Consider the following 23,352-nt stretch of genomic DNA (forward strand, 5'->3'; position numbering starts at 1 on the left):
GAATACTTCCATATTTCTGAAAGGAGAAACCAACTGAAACTGAAAAAAGTAACACATGAACTCACGTTGATTGGTGTATGCCCCTGAAGAAAGGAAACCACGAGACGAAATTGAACAACTTTATAATAGGCTGCAAGAAATTATAAAAATGGAATTCATAGCAAAATCCTGAAGCCTAGACACAAGAACTGGCAACATACTGGAAGTGACATAGATTCAATGAAGAAGACAGAAACAAAAATACTGAGCAACTATTAAAGTTTTCTTCAGACAATGAACTCCAGATTAACAGCGCATTTTTCCCACACAAAACTTAGCAGGAATTAACCTCTACAAACACTAGAGGCCACTGACCAAAAATACGAGTACATAATAGCCGACAGAAAAATAAAACCTACAGATATTGTTGATGTAATTATGTTGATTTCAACACGAGTTCAAGTGATCGCATCTTCTAATGGGAACAACCAGATTCAACGGAAAATGTATTAATAAAACAAAAGAAACATTGCGATAGAGTCTGAACTGTATATAGACGAATTAGTTAAAGCATTATACCAAAATAAACACAAATATTAAAGCAGGTATCAGCATTTCATGAAAATGATGTCGAACAAAGATGAGACATGTTGAAAACAAGTTAATCAGAAGCAACATAAAAGAAAAAAATAATAAGAATAACACAAGTTAAAAAGAGTAAACTTCTGCGCCTTGGTTTAATAATGAAATACGATAAATGAATGCCTTTGTTAGTATTCGTTGCCGCGGAAAGCGGTGCTAGCTCGTACCCATGGAAATTCGTGTAAATTATCTGTTGTCACGAAAACGTGCTGAACGGCGCTGGTTACTAAGCAACCGAGGTTTTACTATTGACTGCATTACCTCGGGAATATGTTTACCGAAGCGTTGCCTAGCAGGTGGTCATATTCCGTCACAATATACACCTATACCGAATGGTTTCCGAGATAAGAGTTATTTCACTGTATCGTTCCAAAACTGTTGATAAGAAAGAGATAATACGTACTGTTCCCAATACCGGTATTTATTGTCGAAGTGACAAAGTTGGTACAGTTTACCTAGTACAATACATTTTCGAAAATTCCACCGTCAGCATTAGTGCACTTTGCAGGTCGTGTGAGGGCATGGCGTATTGCTTGTTTGTACAGTGTATTGTACAGTGAAATAGCTCTATCTCGGAAACCTTTGGGAATAGGACACATGTACATATACACTTTCTTGCTTAGAACGACCGACACTGTGACCTCCCATGGTATTGACCTTTCTTCCTGGAATATCTTGTATAGCTTACTTTCATGCAAATTGTTACCGTTCGACAATTCGTTCCTATGGCAACCCAAAACTGGGCAATTACAGGGCTTTCATGTCACTATTACATTACTTTATGTGTGTGTATATAAAGGGTGTTTCACGACTTTAGGGCATAACTGCAGAAGGTGATTTCCTAGGTCTTTGTGATCAAATAGTTCATATAATCATGTGTCCGATTTTGGACGGTTAACGGAGTTATGACCGTTTTAAACTCAGAATAGAAGGTAACGATTACTGACAAAAAACGGAACAAAATAATAAACCAGCGTAATACATGATACATTTAAAGTATGACTGTACAGTTAACTTCGTGAAATTACCTTTAATGTGAATTTATTGGTGCTTAAAGTTGATTTTCGAAAATGCCACCGCCGGCCGAACACACGCTGCCGCTCGGTTGTGAACCGCGCCGGACATACCAACCCACCCCGCCTTAGGTACCCCTCAAGTGTCGAGATAACGAGAACGCTCTCTCCGTAGCTGGCTAAAAATAGCGACCCATCAGCTGACAGACGCGGTTCACACGAGGGCGTATACGGCAATGAAACCACGGTCATAACTCCGTAGCCGTCCAAAATCGGACACATGTTTATATGAACTTTTTTGATCACAAAGACTTAGGAAATCACCTCCTGCAGTTATACCCTAAATCGTGAAACACCCTGTATAACAATGTTCTCACTCCATGTGCATACATTTGTTACAATAATTCGACGTAGAGAATTAATTACTGGCTCCACTCATCCGGGACATCGGTTGTACTGACAGCAGTTTTCCATGGTTTTCCTCAGCCTAACTACAACCTAGACAGTAATCTAAAATTAGGTCATGGCAAATTCCTTGCGCGTCCTTCGCAATTAATAATTCACTGACCATGCTTCCATTTGACACGTATGAGGTGGCTGAGTCAAATAAAACAATACTGCATACTCTGTGCCGCCATTTCCGGACTCAGTGAGACCCACTAACTGACCCGTGCATGAGATACATCGCCGTCCACTGTTCACTCAGTGTCCGAGTGGTATTCATATTTTCGGGGTCGGTAATGAATTCCTCTGCAATATAACAAATATTTACTTTACTAATGCTTATAGTCTCCCACTGAATTTAATGAGCCGTTTCGTAATAGGCCACAGCGGTACCGATAATCGTAACCATGACACCGTTACCCTGTCAGGGCTCTAGTGGAGAGCAAACTGCGGTACACAAACTATTCCCTCTGCTTAATTTCAGTTAAGGTAGAGCTATCCCTGTATCGCGCCGTGGATGCCCATAGGGTTGTGGAACGTCGAGGCTCCCACATTTTCTCTAGATAGTCAGCTCACAGATGGCGGTAAGGTTGTCAGCCATAAGCTCCGGCCGCCCTTACCCCCAAGGAACATTCCTGGTATTCATTTCTGTTAGAGGCTGGTCGCCCCAGAACCATAGTGCCGCTGGATTAGATTGAAAAATCCAGTAACCTCAACGGGAATCGAACCCGCGACCTTCCGGCTTGTAGCATATTGCCTCAACTCAGTATTCTAGTTTACTGACACGAATGGCGTATCCTCTGATTTAGAAAGAAATAACTTGCTTCAAATTATGATCAATTGTATAAGAAAACTGAGGCAATGTAAATAAACAGTTTCTTTTTTAATTCGCTCAGTGGGGGGTGGAGTCCAGCTGGGTCCACTCGGCACGGCGGCAACTGATTGGCCTATTGTAGCCTGACCCGGGTGATTATGAGGATGGAGAATTTGGTAGAATGAAGATTGGCAGGGGAAACCGAATACTCGGAGAAAACCCGCCCCAGCGCCACTTTGTCCACCACAAATCCCACTTCACCAGACCCGAGATCGAACGCGGGCAGCCGCGGTGAGAAGACAGCGACTAACCGCTTGAGCTATGGCGAGGCCTTAATAAATATAGTTACCTCATTAATACTGTCCTTCATCTGATTCCTAGGTGTGAGGCGGCGTTTCGTGGCCGCAGTAATCAGTGTCCTCTCGGCTACGGGTTTCATGTTACAGTTAACATTTTGCTGTGCTTAACGATGAAGACAGCAATCCCGGTTTATAAAATGGACACTTTGCTTCAGCAAGCGGTTGAAAGATGACCATTAGAACAGATGCCTTTGCAGAGCCAGTTTCGATATTCCCGGCTTTTTAACCAACTAAAAGTTGAATTCGTTGGGATTTTAATGACTACCGTCTGTTCACAAGACAACTAGAAATTCTTATCTTGCATATTGACAGAGAAAGTGATATTTGTGATTTCTACAGAATGAAACGATGTAAATAGTTATTAGTAGTGATTATGATCAGTTCTCGGTTGTCATAACTGTAGACCTTGGCAGCTTTTCAGTTTCTTAATCTATACACGTCTGTAGGACTCCTTAGATGTGGGATCAGCCAATCACAAGGCCACTACCTACACACATAACAACATAAACAGAATAAACGCACACAGGCATCCATGCCTCTAGTGGGATTTGAACTCAAAACCCCAGTGTTAAGAGTTGGCGAAGATGGTTCATGCCTTCAACTGCGCAGCCACTGTGATCAGCTTACCGTAACATGACAGTCATGTAATCATAAGAAAACTGAAAAGACCCCTTCCCCACCTCCATAGATCTTTACCTTCTTATATTATCTGCTCTCTTAACTACAGCACCGCATACTGTGCGTGTACAGTGCTCCTGGGCTTCACGTGTCTTCATATACTGTAAGTCATTTGCATAAAAGGGACAAGTATGTCTGTTTCTATATTTGATCTCTTTGGTCTTCCCCGGCAATTATCATTCCACCAATCCTCCTTGTCTGTCTGTTATCCCAGGCTTTTATAGTATATCCATTAAGACCACAGTACAAAGGGACTCCACCTTGCCCAACTCCCAAAACACGAATACAAGTTTGTATCCCCTATCTCTGTGAATGGTAAGTACAAAAATCTGTTCTGCTTTGTGTACACCATCCATCAGCTCCACACAATTCCAAGCTGTGTGTTTCATGGAAAACAACATGAGTCCTACGACAATGCAGGTTTAATACCGAGAACATTTAATATCACTGATTCAAAAAAGAGAAGGCACTGTTATATTTGCTATTGGCTTAGAATGTAAAATAAAGTTTTCTAATTTTAGAACAGTTCACGAAGGTGTAAGGTGGAAACTGCAGAATTTAGTATTTAAGATGCAACTCAAACTAAACAGGTGCCATCAGTCTGACTAGTGCCACAAAACTGTCAGAACCGACACCAGACACGTGGCCTACTATAAACATTTCCTGTGTCCTGAAATTTTGTTATCAAACTGTGTTTTGCAATCAGATTCGTTACTTTCCTGCCAGAGTTATGGCCGTGCCATAGTTGAAGCAGTTAGTCGCTGGCTTCCCACCGTGGCGGCCCGGGTTCGATCCCAGGTCTGGTAGAGTGAAATTTGTGGTGGACAAAGTGGTGCTGGGGCAGGTTTTCTCCGAGTACTTCGGTTTCCCCTGCCAATCTTCATTCCACCAAATTTTCCATCATCATAATCACCCAGGGCAGGTATAATAGGCCAATCAGTGGCCGCGGTACCAAGTGGACCCAGCTGGACTCCACCGCCCCTCCCCAAGCAAATTAAAATTAATTAATTCCTGCCAGAGTAGACAACACTAAATATTCAAGATTTAGATGTGAATTAATATTCAAAAATGATCATGTTCTGCTCACTAACAAATCACACTTGCACCTGCATAGTTTCTGTGCGAAACTGACCCGAGTGTCACCAGGAAAGTTGGGAGGGTCCACTATATCGAGGGAAAGACCTTCTGATTTCATTTCAATACTGCAGCACAAGACTGTTGTTTGGGTTGCCTTTAAGTGTAATACCCTGCACATTACAAAGTATCATCTGTCTACAGCAATGAGAGGAGACTGAAAGTCTTTTAGGACAGGGTGAGTATAGAATTTTAGGCAGCTTGCTGTTTGAAACACAGACTGAAGGTTTCTGAGGGAAACACTGGAAACAGTGAACACAAAAACTAGATATGAACTGAGGTGAGGATCTGAAGGAGCAACTCTGAATCCTACTCAAAATCAAATGCACAGGGAGAATGGCAAGCCCCTCCCCCCCAAAAAAGGGGGTAAAGTTATCCCTGTAATAGGCCATGGAGGCCCATAGGGTTGTGAGATGTCAAGGCTTCCATATTTTCTTTAGACAATCGGCTCACAGATGGCAATGAGGTTGTCAGCCTTACGTGCCTGCTGCTCCTTACCCCCTAGAAAGATGAGTCAATCACAGGGCCACAGTGCAACTGGAAAGATGGGATCACAGGAAAAATCCAATGACCTCACTGTGGCAAGAAAGTACAATAATGTAGTATGTAAGGCAAGATGCTTATTCTGACTTCCACATCATTTTCATGCTACACTGATGTTTTCTACTGCACTAGGCACACTGGACAGAATTGTTTTATCTTTTATTATAAAAGAAATTATTACATTTGCACAATAAATACAACTTTAAAAGACACCTTATAAGCAACAACCAGGAACTGGAATAAAAATAAAAATGCTCCTACTTAGGGCAAAAAAAAATCTACCATTTTTATTATGAAAACAATAACTGAAATCTCAATATAAACAATGGCCAGTTCCTTTTATTCTGGGAAGGGCAACTGAGGGTGTCTGTAAGGGCCGCGCCACAGCTCAAGCGGTTAGGCGCTGGCTTCCCACCGCAGTGGCCCAGGTTCGATCCCGGGTCTGGTAAAGTGGGATTTGTGGTGGACAAAGTGGGGCTGGGGCAGGTTCTCTCCGAGTACTTCAGTTTCCCCTGCTAATCATCATTCCACCAATTGCTCCACAATCACCCTCACCTATCATCTGGGGCTGGTACAACAGGCAACAAGTGGCTGCAGTACAAGGGACTTAGTCCCACCCCACTAGCAATAAAAAGAAATAAAAAAACACAATAGGAAGAAAATTCTATGCACCATAATAAAATTTTTAGGCATCATGGTGATCTGCTGCCTGAGATTTGTGCAGACAGGGCAACAATTTAAGGATGATTCCTGTATGCATCAGAGTGTGTGGTATAAAAATACTTAGGTTTAAGCCTTTAAATTGGCACCGGCATGACACTGATTTCAGCTGATGTGATCGTGTATTCTTGTGCGCTGAAGAAGCTCTAAATTTTTAAACTGATTTAATCCCCACTGCCTGTTACCTCCCTCACAACTCAGCATTGCTACTATGCAACAACTTACAACAATGGGGGTGCCTGCGCCTCACACCTCTACCAGGGGCAACTGTCTCACAGTAGCCTCAGGCTCGGAGTGGTCTGTCTGCCTGCGGACTCAGGCTGAATGGCTTGTGTTTCAATACCCCAGATATAGCCTCCATACGGACCAAACAGAAAACACTGTTCCTCTGTTGATGTGGGTGTCGTGGTCTCACGTCCCACTGTTGCAGAAATGTCTGCTGGGGTTGGGTCATGTGGCAACACTGACTCCTGCAGCTCTTATACTGTCACATGACACCGCCACAACGTATGTTTACTGAGCTGATCCCTTGCAACAGCCATCTCCCTGGCTCCAATACTTCACTTCTCAGGTGTTATGGCACAATATACATATACACGAAACTGAAACATCTGGCAAAACAGACCCCTGACCTATTCCCACATTCTACTTGCATACAAGAAACATGTGCACCAAAGACAAATCAACAATCGGATGAACATATTCCTGTGAAAAAAATAACTCAGACAAGATCCAACATTTTGACACCCACTGGGATGCTGGGTGTTACTGACCATTATCCTCGTTCTTCTAGTTACAGAAATGTGAAATAAACATGATCTATTCAACTTGTGCAATATCAAAAGTAGCAGAAAATAAAATTAAATTCTCAAATAGGAAGTAATAAATAAGAGTTAATTAGTTAAATTAATTAATAATTGTTCCCATAATTGTGAGTTCATGTTATAATTTCATGCAATTATAGATTCTGAGAATATTTCACAATCTGAATTGCCAAAATTCAAGACGTTTAGTATATAAATATACCAGATCTTCATTCTTCTTAATTACTAAGAACAATGGACAGAAATTTTGTATTCTAACATAAGCACCAAAACCTGGCCTCTTCAAAGTCGAATAAATGTCAAAATCGTTCATAACCAGAATATTCAGATATTCTGATAACAACGTCCATCAGTGTAACATTCTGAGAACAGGAAAGGCAACACCTTCTACTTAGGGATTACGTTTGCTGTTGCCCTTGCCACAGTCCCAGGTACTGGGACGCCCATCAGATTGCAAATTTTATTGCGTGTGGGTTTCACAATGTCTACATCTTCCTGCCAGTTGGTATCGTTGAGAATGGTCATGACTTCATCCAGCTTTTCTGCGGGAATGACACTGTACTCTCCATAAAGCAAGAGTGCCTCATAAAGTCGGCTGGCTGTTGTCCTTCGAACAAACATCACACGGTTGCATAAGAAGATACAGAGCTGCACCAGAGATCTTCTCGAAACCTCTCCATTCACCTGGAACAAAATGTATTTTATTAAGAGAACTTATGAAAGTACACTCTAAAACTGCTGAAATAATAGCTGTGTTGCCTGTTAATAAAATCAGTACTGAAGGAAACAAACCTTGGGGTTACACGCTCTAAAGATGAGAACACACACAAATATAATTTTACTCTTTCTTTAACTTAGGTTCCTCTCCTGAGAGAAAAATATCGAATGAGGGTCATAATGAGAATAAAGGACTGAAAAGAATATTTGAACCTTATACAGAGGAAGTAGCAGAAAGGTCAAGAAAATTACATACTAAGAAGCTTCATGATTCTTAATCTTTCTACAGATATTATTATGGTAAATGAGACAAGCATGACACACAGCACACAAAGGGGATGTCTGAAATATGGTGAAACCAGAAAAGAATGTGTATGACTTATAATAGGGACTTCATTTAATAACAAAATCACTGTTAACCATTTATTTCTTCAAGTTTCACATATAGGAAGGGCTTTTTTTCTGGCAGGTTGTCATATTGAGTATTCCTAACTAGCTGCCACTTGTTTGCCAATAGCAGTTTTGCTTCTGAAGGTATCTATGGCGAGCAGCCTACGAAGGACCCACATCCCAGAATTTGTGAGCATCTTATGCCCTCTACATTTTAACCACTAAGAAATGTAGAGCATGAGATGTCCACTGCACCAAATAGTATCTTCCCTTTCCTTTCCCCTGAGCTTCCTGTGGCCCGGGTGGATGGCGAGGTCACACAATGCAACCAAATAGATGCACATTTAAGGTTTTCTCAAATATTAATGTACTGTGTTTTGGTTCACAGTGAAAAAATATTATTAAAATAATTATGGCAATGAAATGGATGAGCTTACACATGAAATCAGAATTTGAAAAAATACATCTAGGTGAAGTCTGTAATTCATTAGAAAGTAAAATGAGAAGGCTGCATCAATTAACTTATTCAATGTTATTCACAATACTGTAGCGGGTACAGCTGTTGCTGGGTAGCAACCTCAAAACAGACAACAAAACAACATTCACTGCTATGCAATACATTTCTAATAAGCAAGAATAGACGGCTGCTGGTAGGGAATGGCTTGGCAAGGACATTCCCACGGCAATGGATAGCCATGCAACAATAGAAGAACTGTAGGAAATGGTGTTTTCTACATGGTCCATGCAAAGGGGTTATATAATGAGGACACCAGCCTGGGAGCTCAGTGCTCAACTGAAAGTCAGTCTGTGATGAGTAGACTTAGCTGGAGACACAAGAGTGCTCAGTTTGAAGAGAGCCACTGTTCAGAGTAGACTTGAGCACAGAAACAGAGGAATAGCAGCCGCTGGAGCCACTACCAGAAGATGTATAATGGAGACAGTAACAGATTATGTGCTCTAATGTTTTTATAGTTTTATATGTTTTTATGTTTTTATATAATCAGCGATGGCGCCATAATTAAGTGTAATCACAAGTCATGTGTTACTTACTTACTTACTCATGGAGCCGAGCCCTTCTTGAGGAGCCACCAATTCTGCAGCTACTCAAGAATTTCCCAGCATTTTATGGAACCCGAAGTTTCATCACCATGTTCACAAGAGCCCTCCACTGGCCCCTATCCTGAGCCAGATCTATCCAGTCCATACCATCCCATCCTATCTCTCTAAGATCCATTCTAATATTGTCCACCCACCTACGCCTTGGTCTTCCCTGTGGTCTCCTTCCTTCTGGCCTTCCCACCAATATCCTATACACATTCGTCTCCCCCATTCGTGCTACATGACCTGCCCACCTCATCCCCCTCGACTTGATCACTCTAATTATACTTGGAGAAGAGTACAAGTTATGAAGCTCCTCATTATGCAGTCTTCTCCAACCTCCCGTCACTTCATCTCTCTTTGGTCCAAATATTCTCTTCAGCATCTTTCCCTTCTTCCTTCGTTGTTGTTAGAAACCAAGTTTCACACCCATAGAGAAATTGTTCTTATACCATGTNCAATATCCAATCAAAAACCCCACTGAGCATCACACCCATACGTGTGAAAATATTTACAATACCCAGAAGTTCAAGACTGTACAGAAGTTCACGCACCTGCCAGGTTGGTAGCTTTATGGTGGGAAATTAAAAAAATTTGGTGTGATGGCCTCTAGTGCTACAATGTTCATAAAAGTTTCATGAAAATGTATCAGGTGTTTCAAAAGCTAGTGGGAGGACCAACATATGCACTTACTTACATATGGTGCTGAGCCCTTCTTGAGGAGCCGCCAAATCTGCAGCTACTCAAGAATTTCCCAGCATTTTATGGAACCCAAAAGTTCATTACCATGTTCACAAGAGCCCTCCACTGGTCCCTATCCTGAGCCAAATCAATCCAATCCAGACCATCCCATCCTATCCCTCTGAGATCCATTTTAAATTGTCCACCCACCTACGCCTTGGTCTTCTCAGTAGTCTCTTTACTTCTGGCTTTCCTACAAATATCCTATTTACATTCCACTTCTCCCCCATTTGTGCTACATGCCCTTCCCACCTCATCCTCCTTGACTTGATCATTTCAATTATACTTGGAGAAGGATACAAGTTATGAAGCTGGACATATGGACATGAAGACATGGGTACCTACATACCAACCTACAATGTCCCATCACAGAAGATTATAATCTGAATACTCACATATGTGAGAAACTCAGATCTCATACAGGGTAGCGATAGAAACATTTGTGTTACTTTACTTTGTTTCAAGCTTAAAGATGTATCTGTGAACATGAACAATGAGCAGCAAACACAGCAGTTAAGAAATTTTAAAGAATCCAGTCTAAAGTCAATGTGAACTCACAAATTAACCTGAACTGTGAAATTCTAGAAACTAAAGACGAGGAAAGAATGCATTTGAGCAGGACAAGAGTGGACTGTTTGGGACCACTTACCTGAACTAAATGACACAGGATATTTACACTTCCCGTCAGTTTGGAGACGTTACGAGTCCTGCCAATCTCAAGCTTCACATGATGTAATACATCCGACGCAAATGTTGACTGAGAGTTTTCCAAGACAGAACGTACACATCCCGAGCTGAACAGACGATCGAGAAATTCTAATAATGGAACGGTAATCCTGTCGACAAAGTGAGAGTGCTGGAAAATTTCAACGATGGTTTCACAAAGACGTTCCAGCTCCACATTGTCACCGTGATGAGCTTTCAAATATGAGAACAGAGATGCACTTGAGTCTTTCGTCTGTGGACAAACATTCAGAAAAACAAATAAGCAGCTATTACTGGAAAAGTTCTACACCAAAGCAACCATAATGCCAGCTGTGTGTGTTTGTGGTTTAATCTTCCAGATATGGATTTTCACTATCCTGGCCCTCTGCACACCAGATTATGACAATGCAAGCAATTCACAGTTCTGATAACAGCTCTACTAACAGGCCATTACTTCTTTTTAATCAAATACAAATTAAATAGACATGTAGCCTGCTGACAATATTAAAAAAAGGTCATATTGTTGTATATTGTTCTAAAAAATTAAGAGTAAAATGGGACAGCATTTTTCAAGGATTATGGCCCATATTCTTCATGCACATGTGGGGCAGAACACAAACAAACATATAAAGAATATTACTTGGGAGGGAAGAAAATGACATTGAATATGTATCCAAAGATGGGAGGAGAGTACTATAAGTACAACAAATCTGAAAAGAAAATGGGATGTGTATGAAGCGGATTTGGTTGGCTCAGAATATCACCCACTGGCAACTCTTGTGAATATGGTAATGAGTTTTGCAAGCAGGTCTGATAACACATCTTACTTAAAATGAACTTTATTTCTACAATGAAATCTCAAGTAGATCCTAAAGGGTCCTGACGATGGTGGATGCCACACAGAATTACTTGGGTTCTGGACTTTTTCTATCGTCCAGAATTTTAGGTAATAGAGGACATGACATTTCGGAAATGATCTGTTTCCGTCTTCAGGCGAGAAAGGAAGACACCTACTCAGTTGGGCCCATAGTTCAGTGTAGTAACTGCAATATGAAACTGCTAGGTCAACATTCCTAACAATAAAGCTGTGTAATGTGAAGAGACAAATCTGTGTTTGTAATAACATATGCACGTGAAAACTACCCCCCAAAAAATGTAATAATGATTTAGATCTCTAAAGTATTTATGTATTAAAATTGATTATCAGCTGCCATTTTATTTGTATTATTAATTATAAAATTTAACACAAGCCTTCTCTCATTTCTCAAACAGTTTCAATGAAACAATCAACATTCCAACCCTGAGACATACATATCATACCACAGTTAAGGAATTGATTTTATACCCTAAGTGACAATAATATATCAAAGTTTTTGAAGATCCCACAGTTTTTCTTTATTGCTAGTGGGGTGGGACTAAGTCCCTTGTACTGTGGCCACTTCTGGCCTATTGTACCAGCCCCAGATGATAGGTGAGGGTGATTGTGGAGCAATTGGTGGAATGAAGATTGGCAGGTGAAACCGAAGTGCTCGGAGAAAACCTGTCCCAGCGCCACTTTGTCCACCACAAATCCCACGTGACCAGACCCCGGGATCGAACCCAGGCCACCACGTTGGGAAGCCAGCGACTAACCGCTTGAGCTATGGCGCGGCCTGATCCCACAGTTAGTATAGTGACAATGACTGGCATTTGTGGGAGGCTAAATGGCAGAACTTCAATTATCAGTACCAACTGTGAGAACAATAGTTTAAAACATCATACTAGATATATTCACACTACATCAACCTTAGCCTGAAATAACAATTTCAAATACACTGCAGGGCTAACTCTCACCAGGCTCTCAGATAGGCCTCCCACACTGCTCACCAGGCCAAGCAGTACATTGTATGTGAAAGGTCTGAATGCCAGCAGCTGTGTGAAACGTGGGAACGTGTTAGATGCTGCAATCCAATTTATCTCCTTCTCACAGGCTGCTGCTGGGAAGATTTGTACAAGCTCTGCATGGTGTGGAATGTTTGGAATTGCAGGAGCACTGGAACATGACCACATAGGGCCCGCACAATTAGCTCTCTAGTAGCAGACCCCAAAAGGCTAACAACACTACACTCTCAATAAACACACTGTCATACACAGACTTATAAAGAATCATTAGTAATTATAAGCACTGCCTTAATTATTATCATAATCATCATCCCCCTCGTTGGTGTCTCCACCTTATCGTGGTGAGGGGGTTTGAGTATGCCAAGGACCCTGAGAGCTATACCAGCGGTAGCGTAGCTACTGTCAGGGCCTCCCTTGCCGGACACGTCAAAGGTTAGGCATCAGACGAACAGAGAGACCAAAAACCAAAAACTGATGCCTGAAGCAGCGTCATCAGCAGCAACTTGAAGCACAGAGCAAATGATGCTCGAGATGGTTCAAGTTCATATAGCAACAGGCGTGACCAGAGTGGTTTGAATGGCTGTTGTACTGCGATGTGGAGAGCAAATGGAAAAACTACCACATTATCACTTTTTCTGGACAGTCTCTTTCCAAAAACAGAGATACCATGTATGCAAGATGTTTCCTCTGGAGACAAAACAATCCGGAGATATACTATTCCCCCAATCGGATCTCCGGGGGGGAGTGTATCTAGAGGAAATGTCATGCAGGCGTTACAACAAGAAAAAGTGCGAAGAGCAGAAGAAACATCATGGCTACAAGATTGGAACACGGAATGTAAGGACCCTGAATCAAGCAGGCAAATTGGAGAATTTGAAAACGGAAATGCAGAAGAATGAGGTGTCTGTTTTAGGTGTCGGCAAAGAGCGGTGGAAAGGATAGGGTGAAATAAGAAGTGGTGATTATACAGTGTATTATTCTGGAGGTGAACAGGCTGAAAGAGGTGTGGCAATAGTGGTGCATAAAAGTGTAGTGAGGAATGCTGTTAAGAAGATTGTTTGTAATGACAGAATTATTGCTCTGAAGTTAAAGGCAAAACTGGTAGATATACCGATTATGCAAGTGTACATGCCAACATCAGAGTATGAAGATGATGAAGTGGAAAAAGTGTATGACACAACTGAAGAAATTCTTCAGGAAGATGGAAGAGGTGACACAAACAGCATCATATTGGGAGACCGGAATAGCACTGTTGGAGATGAATCATATCAGAATATTGTTGGATGACATGGACTAGGAAGACAGAATCACAGGGGTCAAATGCTTACTGACTTTTGTGAAAGAAGTGAACTGATTGTCACCAACACTTGGTTCAAGAAGCCAAAGAGAAGAATTTACACATGGAAGGCACCTGGGGATTGGAAGCAACATCAGCTGGACTACATCCTTGTGAAACATCGATTCAGAAACAGTGTGAAGGATGTGAAGCTGCTGCCTGGAGCAGATACTGACTCTGACCACAACTTACTGGTTGCCAAGTTTCAAACCAGGTTGAAGAAAATTATAAGATTCCAAAAGCGCAGACCTAGATGGGATTTGGAGATGTTATATGCTCACAGACAAAGCATGCAGGAGACCCTAGAAGAGAAACTCAGTGCAATTGAGAGTGAAAGCGGAAATGCTGAAGTGCAGCGGAACAATATAAAAGAATGAATGTTAGATACTATTAGTGAATTGGTTGGTAAAGTTGTAAAGTTGAGAAGATAGCAAGAAAACCATGGGTTACACAGGAGATGATGAGTAAAATGGAGGAGCGAAGGAAATGGAAGAATGTAAACAATGAAGAAGGCAGGAGGAAATACAGGAGACTGAGGAATGAATTGAAAAGAGCCACGGACAGGGCCAAAAAGGAATATCTTGAGAAGATATGTAATGAGATTATAGAATTTCAAAGAACAGGACGTTATGATTTGATGTACATGAAGACAAAAGAACTAGGATGGAAAGAGAATCATGGGATTCAAAATGTTGGCATCGAAGACTCCCAGGGGAATAGAATAGTAGATCAGAGGCAAGTGCTGAAAATTTGGGAAAATTATATTACAGAACTATATGATCGACCTAATCTAATCAGCCAGAAACCTTAGAAGTTGAACCCGAAGAAGAAGTAGATACAGACGAGAAAGGACCATATATTTTACAAAGTGAGGTGGAAAAAGCTATCAAGGACTTGAGGAATGGAAAGGCTACAGGAGATGATGATGTACCTGGAGATGTGCTTAAGTTACTGGGAGAAGGTGGTTTGAAAACACTGATAAAACTAATAAACACCATATATGAAACTGGGGAGTGGCCCAAGGACTTTACAGAAGTGACACTGATTGCCTTAAAGAAAAAGACAAAGCTACAAAATGCAGTGACCATCGTACAATAAGCCTTATGGCACATACAGCAAAGATAATAGCAAAGACACTTAACTCTTTGCGGACCGGCAATTTAAATATTTAAATCACCCTGCAGACTGGCATTTTTATACCTACTACCCTAACTTGTGCACTGTTCACTTTAAAAATTAATATAAAATCTCCTAATTAATTTTATGAATTAAAATTTTTTGAGAACACTTACCAATGCTTCTAGAAGTACTCGAGGGTGTGATATTTCTCGAAACATTCCCCTCTGTGAAGTGGCATTACACAAAACTTGCAAATGTAGGTAGTCCTGCTCCTTTTCTTGTGAATTGTGAAAGCACGGCATTGCCTAGAAGGCTGCTTCCCCTTGAAATGTTCACTCTTCACAATTTTCGCGAGGGTATGTTTCTGCATATCACCCGAGAGTCGCCCAGGGGGGTCAAAATGAAGCCTGCGTGGGGTGGGAGTAGACAGCCCCAGTTGTGTCTGCCGCCACTGTGTGGTCTGTAGCCCAGGTTTTGCCACATTGAGCAGAAATGCCTTGTATTTCAATTTTGAATGAGGGCTCAGATTTTTGAAAACCAAAAATGAATTGAAAATGGCACAATTTATAAGCCACAAGGCAACTTTCTTTGTCCACTTTACTATTTTCCAAGGAAGTGAATAATAGGCCAAGTACTGATCGGCTCTGTCAACTCCCTTCATGAACATATTATACTCGGAAATACGAACAGGCTTCTTTACCTCTCCATGTCTCCTTTGAACATCAACCATGCTCGAATTGTGAATTGTGGAAATCATATTCACAACACGAGTATCCCTCCAGGACTGAAGAAGAATATCCCCCTTCCTCCTGAATGTGGTTTCACCACGTTTCAGGGATTTACATTCCTCTTTCAGATCTGGAGGAAGGCCTCTGTTCACCCTAATTGTTCCACAAACAAGTACTTTTCTCAAAAATAGGTGTTCTGCAGTTGCCACACTGTTATAATAATTGTCTTGATAGACATGGTAATTTTGATCAAGATAGGGTTCCAAAACGGAAAGAATAGTTTCTTGTAATTTCTTTCCTTCACCAGAATAAATTTCTAAATTTCCAATATAGCCTGAAGTGCTTTCAGTAACTACATGAACAAGTAGGCCATACTTTGTAAGTTTCCCAGGATTATATGTTCGCATACGAAGCCTTCCCCTCCAAGGAATCACAGATTCGTCCAAAGACAGTTTTTGGTTTGGCTTATAAACTGTCTGAAATTTCTGAACGAAAAAGTTCAATAAGGGCTGAATTTTGAAAAGCCTGCTTGTTGATTGTGGTTGCAGTTCATTATCATTGAAATGCAAACACCACCAAATTTGCTCAAATCTCTTACGGCTCATTAGTTTGCCGAAAATTGGAATTTCTAAAAATGGATCTGTTGACCAGTACTCTATCAGATTATCCCTCCTTGTATGGCCCATTAGAAAGATAATTGCAAAAAATTTTCTCATTTCTGCTGAAGTGACATCCACCCACTTCAACGCCTTATAACTTCTGTCATAATGTTCACGGTGTTGGAGATAGTATCGGTTAGTTTCCTGACATAGCGTGTCAAAGAAACTATCTCCAAAACACAGTTCCGCTATTTCAGACACTTGCGTTAGGTCCGATGGAATTTGCTTCACCCCTGGATTTCCACTAAACTGTCCCAAAGCAGGCGTTTTGTCTACTTTTCCCCATGTGGCTGTCCCCGCAATGTTGCTACCTGCACATTCGTCGGAGCTACAGTCACTTTCACTTTCACTTTCACTGTCTGCGGTCACAATTTCTTGTTCGCCCCTGCCACACTCACTATCAGATTGTGAGTCGCTGTCACTAGCAGACTCACAAGGGACGTCAGATAGCTCATTGGAGAAGAAGTCAGATATTTCTTGTTCTCCAAGAAATCGCTTGGGTGTCAACCGCTTTGGTCTTTGATCCATATTGAACTACTGACTGACAGCTTGCTACGTAAAGCTTGAAGAAAGAAAGGCATTTATTTTCCTTTGCAGGGGCACAGAGTTACAGCAAGGTCTAGTAACTGATTGGTCAGCAGACATTCCAGAGCCTTCTAACGCAGCTGCAAGCAGCTACATGCTAGCTAGGTGGAGCCAGAGAGATGCACAGTGTGTTGCAACTTATCGTGTTTTAAAAACCTGTTAACACACGAACGGTCCGCCATGTTTAAAAGCGAAAAACCTTTTAAAGGGTTCGCAGTCCGCAAAGAGTTAAAAGAAGAATTGAAAGGAAAATAGAGGATATACTTGGAGAGGATCAGTTTGGATTTAGAAGAGGAAAAGGAACCAGGGATGCACTTGGGATGATGAGAATTATAGCAGAATGAACTTTGGAGATAGATGAAGAACTGTGTGCTTGCTTTATAGACTGGCAGAAGGCATTTGACCATGTAAACTGGACCAAATTAATGCAGAGCCTAAAGGAAACAGGTATCAATTGGCGGGAAATAAGATTGATTAGTAAATTGTACATGGATCAGAAAGTTAGAGTGCGACTGGACAGAGGGGAGACAAGAAGTGTGAAGATTGGAAGAGGAGTGGGTAATGTTCAGTCTAATGTGACATACACGTTCACAACACTTCAATCCTCGCTCACCTTACATGTTTCGATTCAAAAGAATCATCCTCAGAGGTGCACCACTACGATAAGGAAACACTGTCACATAAGATATTTTAAACAATATGCACTTAAGCTATGAATAATGCTCACTATATAAATTTTGTTATTATCGCAATTGGTATTGATGTTTGTCTTAGGCACTCACAATGGCACTTCTTGAAGTGTAGATTTACTTATGATGATGTTTCTTTTAAGTGTAATTGCTGGTTATTCTGACTGGGGTTTTCCACTGCACGCAATATGGAGTTCACTTTTCCATACATTTGGCTCCTAATGCATTTAAAACTGTATTAAAATTTCCATGTAAAAAATTAGTTATTATGTTAAAATATCTTGAGTCGACATTGGGTCATGTTGTTTTCCTCCTGATGGTGGGAGGTGTCGTTTATTTCTCTTGATTTATGTTCTTATTATTAGTAGTGTAGTTTACGTATGTACTGTGTCGTTTGTACAAATGACACTTCATATTGCGTGCAGTGGAACACCCCAGTCAGAATAACCAGCAATTACACTTAAAAGAAACGTAAGTAAAGTAAAGTAAGTAAAAGAAAAGTAAATCTACACTTCAAGAAGCGCCATTGTGAGTGCCTAAGACAAACATCAATACCAATCGTGATAATAACAAAATTTATATAGTGAGCATTATTCATATCTTAAGTGCATATTGTTTAAAATATCTTATGTGACAGTGTTTCCTTATCGTAGTGGTGCGCCTCTGAGGATGATTCTTTTGAATCGAAACATGTTAGGTGAGCGAGGATTGAAGTGTTGTGAACTTGTATGTCACATTAGACTGAACATTACCCACTCTGTAATTAATAGTGTGACAGACCAGAATGAGACAAATCAAATTATTGGAAGAGGAGTTCGACAAGGATGCTGTTTAACACCAATTTTGTTCAACTTGTACAGCGAATGCCTTACCAAGGAAGCTCTGGATGGGCTTGGAGACTTCAAATTAGGAGGGCAAATTATTCAAACTGTGAAATATGCAGATGACCTTGTGTTAATGGCTAAGGAAGAAACTGTGCTACAGGGTATGACTCGTAGACTAATCGAAATAGGAAGGTGCTATGGCATGGAAATGAATGTGGAAGAAACAAAAGTAATGAAAATTTCAAGATAACCAACCCCAGTCACAATAAAGATAGACCAAAAACAACTGGAGAATGTGAAATGTTTTAAATATTTTGGTAGCTTGTTAACAGATGATGGAAGGTGTACTTGTGAAATTAAATCCAGGATTGCCATGGCAAAAGCTGCATTTAGCAAGAAGAAGAATCTTTTTACCAGCAAATTGGACTTAAATNGGTGTTGGAGAAGGATCGAGAAGATCAGTTGGATGGATTATGTGAGAAATGAAGAACTGTTATTTAGAATCAGTGAGCAGAGGAATATCCTACATGAAATAAGAAAACGGAAGGCTAATTGGATTGGTCATGTTTTACGCAGAAACTGCCTTCTAAAAGAAGTTATTGAAGGAGAGATAGAGGGGCAGATAGAAGTGACCAGAAGATGAGGAAGAAGACGTAAGAAGATGCTGGATGACCTTTGGGGACAGAAGAGGATATTTCATTTGAAGGAGAAAGCTCTAGATCGCATTAAGTGGAGGACTGTTTTGGAAGAGACTGTGGACCTGTCATCTGACAGAAGACTGATGAATGAATGAATCATCATCATCATCATCATCATCATCATCATCATCATCATCATCATGGCTCTACAGCCCTTTGTTGGGCTGTGGCCGCTACTTCAGTTTCTTGATTCTACACACAGTCGGCAGGAGATCAGCCTGTCACAAGGCCTCTACCTACATACAAAACAACACAAACACAATAGATGCACACAATACAAACACTCATGCCTTAAGTGGGATTTGAACCCACGATCCCAGCATTCAAATAAGCAATGACAGTTCATGCCATAGACAGTGCAGCCATTGTGATTGGCGCCTTAAAATATAAAAGCTATAATTTTGCCTGTAGTTTTGTACAGTTTTGGTTTCTAATATTGATGACTTTTTGTATGCCTGCAATGTAGAAATCTGCCGCCAGTCCATTGAACCAGTCTTTAATCGTCTTCACTTCTTCATCACCACACATGTGTGTCCTGCCGTAAACTGTCTGAAGTGTGTGAACAAGTGAAAATCACTCGGAGCCAGGTTGGGATTGTGGGGAGGATGAAAAATACATCCCAGGCAAAGTCGGCAAGTATGTGTTATGCGCAAACAGACTTTACTTTCTGGATGACCCTCGCAGTAATATCAATACACAATATACACATATAAATATGGAGTGAAGAATATCGTCATGCCATAACACAGTGCAGACGTAGTACCATGGTGTGTTGTACATGTACAGTGAACCATCCAGGTCAGAACTTCAGAATGTGTTGCACAGCTTGTTTACATGCTGCTAGGCAGTCTTAAAGGTCAATTTCAGCTACTCTATATAATATGATAAGCATGTGCCACCTTTTTACACTGACCAGCAATAAAGCAGGGAGAGTCACTGCTACGTACCCTCTGTGCTCGCAAAATAAATTCCTGCCGCTTTATCACAAACAATATGTTTCTGTCTCAAATGGATACTTGGTACCTGTAGTAAAGTAAGAAGAAGAAGAAGAAGAAGAAGAAGAAGGAGGAGGAGAAGAAGAAGAAGAAGCAGAAGAAGCAGAAGAAGAACATTCCAAGAATATTCCTGGTACTCATTCCTGTTAAGAGGCTGCGTCGACCCCAGGGCTATAGTGCGGCTGGAAAGATTATGTAAATTGAAAAAATCCAATTACCTCATCAGGACTTGAACCCACAACCGTCCAGCTTGCAGCATAGCACCTCAACCAACTACGCTACCATGTGACACCCACTTGGTACTCGTAGACAGTTTATAACTTACTTAGTCGGTCAATGAGTCGTACATTTATCCACCAACACCGAACTTTAAGTTTCACTTCTATTAATAAATTTCACTTTCTCTATATGCGGGCATATTTTTGTGTTCATGAGAACCAAGTTTGATTATGAACACAGACTTTTTAATTGTGGGAGGAAGAAGTACTTGTGGCCCATGTCAAGGTACTATCCTACATCCACCTGCAGAAGATCTCAGCCTTCCAGTTGAGATTTTGGTCAAAGACATTTTGTAAAAGAAGCAGGAGTGCAGAAGTGCTGTGTTACTATCACTAACCTGTGTAGGAGACTCGTGAACACTTTGCCAGCATGAGCCCGGATTCGATCAATCTTCTCCACAGCCTGCTGTGCCACAGACACCATTATCCTTGTCACCAGTTCTGACGTCAGTAGTGACGGGTCTGATTTTACAACAAGGCATGTCAGTACCTGAAAACAGCATTCATATCTATCAATACAGCTAAGCCAACAAATTATCACCATACTGCTTGAATAATCACCAGAACTGACTCAAATGTGTGTTCTACAAATATGTGTTAAAGAAGATGTGTCTGCAGTTATGGAATTTACTTCAAATTTTATTTCAAACTATATTCATCTGACTTACAACACCATGCAGTCATGTAGGTGATACCAACTTTCTGGAGGAAATGGCTGCCTCCATCTTTATAATACGAAGGCACAAGGTTGGTGACCATGCAAGATTTGTTAAAAGTTTTGTCTTCTGGGATATAATGCTGTGTAGTCCACTGTAAGTCAGCTGACGTTTTTCAGACATACATCGCCTCCATCTTCAGGGTCAAAACATAAGCCAAGCAAGATACCAACACGAAGAAGGTACCACACACAGCTGAAGATAGAGGCAATATATTCCTCCTAAATTCCAGTTAACTCTTTGACTGGTGCGAAGGATATTTAAATGCCACCCCTGTCCTGGCAGACCCTTTAAGCTTCAAGTTGCTAAAATGCATGTGTTTACCTTTTTTTAAATAACTTCAACAAAAATCGGTTTTTAAAAACGAAATTTTGAGGAACTAATAAAATGACAATATTTTATGCAAGAAATGCCTTTCCATACCTCTTTAGTAGTTTTTCTTCGTGTGATAAACATTGAAACATGAAAGTTTGCAGAGAGCCGCACCACAGCCTGCACACATGACACTTGTTTCTTTTCTAATCTTGTGCTCAGCACACATGCGACACTTTCTCAGGGCACCATTCTTCTTATTGTTACTGGGAGGAACATGGACCATTCTGTGACGATTTGCTGGGTCTTTCACTGGTGGTCTTTTCAAGGTCGCGGGCGGAGGCGTGACTGCACTCGAGTCTGCAGCAATAGATTCATCATCCACTTCATTCTTTGACTCTTCTCCCTCTCCACACTGTTTGTTTGGTTCTGTCATTTTTTCTACAGAGTCCAATATAAAATCTTTGAATTTGTAATTTCTCTTCTTGTATTTTTCATTCTTTGTGTTCTTTTTGAATAGAATGAAACTATTCAACGCTGCCATTTGCAACAAGAAAAACACCAGTTTCTTTGTCCACTTTACAGTTTTGCGGGCACAAGGATAGTAATGCGGCATTTGATCAGCCCTGTCAACCCCTCTCATATGTTTTTTGTAGTCTCCAATTACCTCGGGTCTGCATATTTTTTCTCCTTTGTGATTCGTTTTTGCAGATTCCACAATTTTTGCTGTGTGAAGAGTGAAGATAAGTTTGACGTCTCTTTTATCTCTCCACACCTGTATGAGAACCTGCCCCTTCCTAGAAAACACAGATTCCCCTTTTTTCAAATTTTTTGCATCATCCTTTAGTTCTTTAGGAGCGCCTCTGTCCATTATGAAGGTACCACACACACGTGTATTTCTCTGTAATAACATCTCACACGATTCTACACTATTGTAATAGTTATCCTGGTAGAGATGATACCCTTTATCTACAAGCTGTGGCCCCAACAGATCGACAACTAATTCCTTTATAGGTCTTGATTTTCTGCGATAAATTTCAAAATTCCAAATATATCCACTTGTTGATTCACAAACAAGATAAGCCTTTATACCGTACTTATCAGGTTTATCAGGCATATATACTCGGAAGATAAGACGTCCTTTCCAAGCGACCATTCCTTCATCTATTGCAATTTCCTTTTCAGGGATATAAGTGTTTCTAAATTTCCCTACTAATGAGTCTATGATTGACCTAACTTTATACAGGCGATCTTCACAGTCAGCTGTTCGTGCATCACTGTCAGCAAAATGAAGAAATTTTGAAATCTGTTGGAACCGCCGCAAAGACATCTTTTGTCCATACCATGGAGTGTGAAATAGGGGCCTAGTGGACCAATATTCTTCAATTTCAGGGCGTTTGTCGATTCCTGTCATGAACACAATTCCTAAGTATGTCCAGATTTCATCTGGTGTGACATATTTGTAATTGTGTTCTCGAGAGTGAGGAGCTAACTCATGTGTGTTGAAGTGCTGGTGAGCATAGCGATTGGTTTCAGTTGTGATGTGATTTACTAGGTCATCATCCAGAAAAATTTTAATCCATGAAAAGGGGTGCAATTTATGTGTTATATCAATTTTGATCCCAGAACTACTAGTACAATGTCTCCGTACGTCCATGAGATGGGCGTGTCAGGCACCGCACTCATGGTAGCTAAATGTTCATGATTACTGTCTTGTGGATCATTGTCTAT

The 23,352-nt window shown here is 40.8% G+C and overlaps 1 protein-coding gene across 1 annotated transcript in view; it reads right to left on the reverse strand.

Moving 5' to 3' along the window:
- Window positions 1–6,218: 6,218 nt before the first annotated feature.
- Window positions 6,219–23,352, reverse strand: part of LOC111874209 (tubulin-specific chaperone D) — a 57,688-nt gene continuing 40,554 nt past the window's right edge. The window contains exons 14-17 of the mRNA XM_023869909.2: window positions 20,932–21,083; window positions 12,635–12,833; window positions 10,746–11,054; window positions 6,219–7,834 (exon numbers count right to left, since the gene is read on the reverse strand). Coding sequence (XP_023725677.1) covers window positions 7,538–7,834; window positions 10,746–11,054; window positions 12,635–12,833; window positions 20,932–21,083 — 957 coding nt within the window. The 3' untranslated portion in view covers window positions 6,219–7,537. The remainder of the gene's footprint in view (window positions 7,835–10,745; window positions 11,055–12,634; window positions 12,834–20,931; window positions 21,084–23,352) is intronic.

Source organism: Cryptotermes secundus, unplaced genomic scaffold (genome assembly GCF_002891405.2).
Source record: "Cryptotermes secundus unplaced genomic scaffold, Csec_1.0 scaffold133, whole genome shotgun sequence".
NCBI classification, from domain to species: Eukaryota; Metazoa; Arthropoda; class Insecta; order Blattodea; family Kalotermitidae; genus Cryptotermes; species Cryptotermes secundus.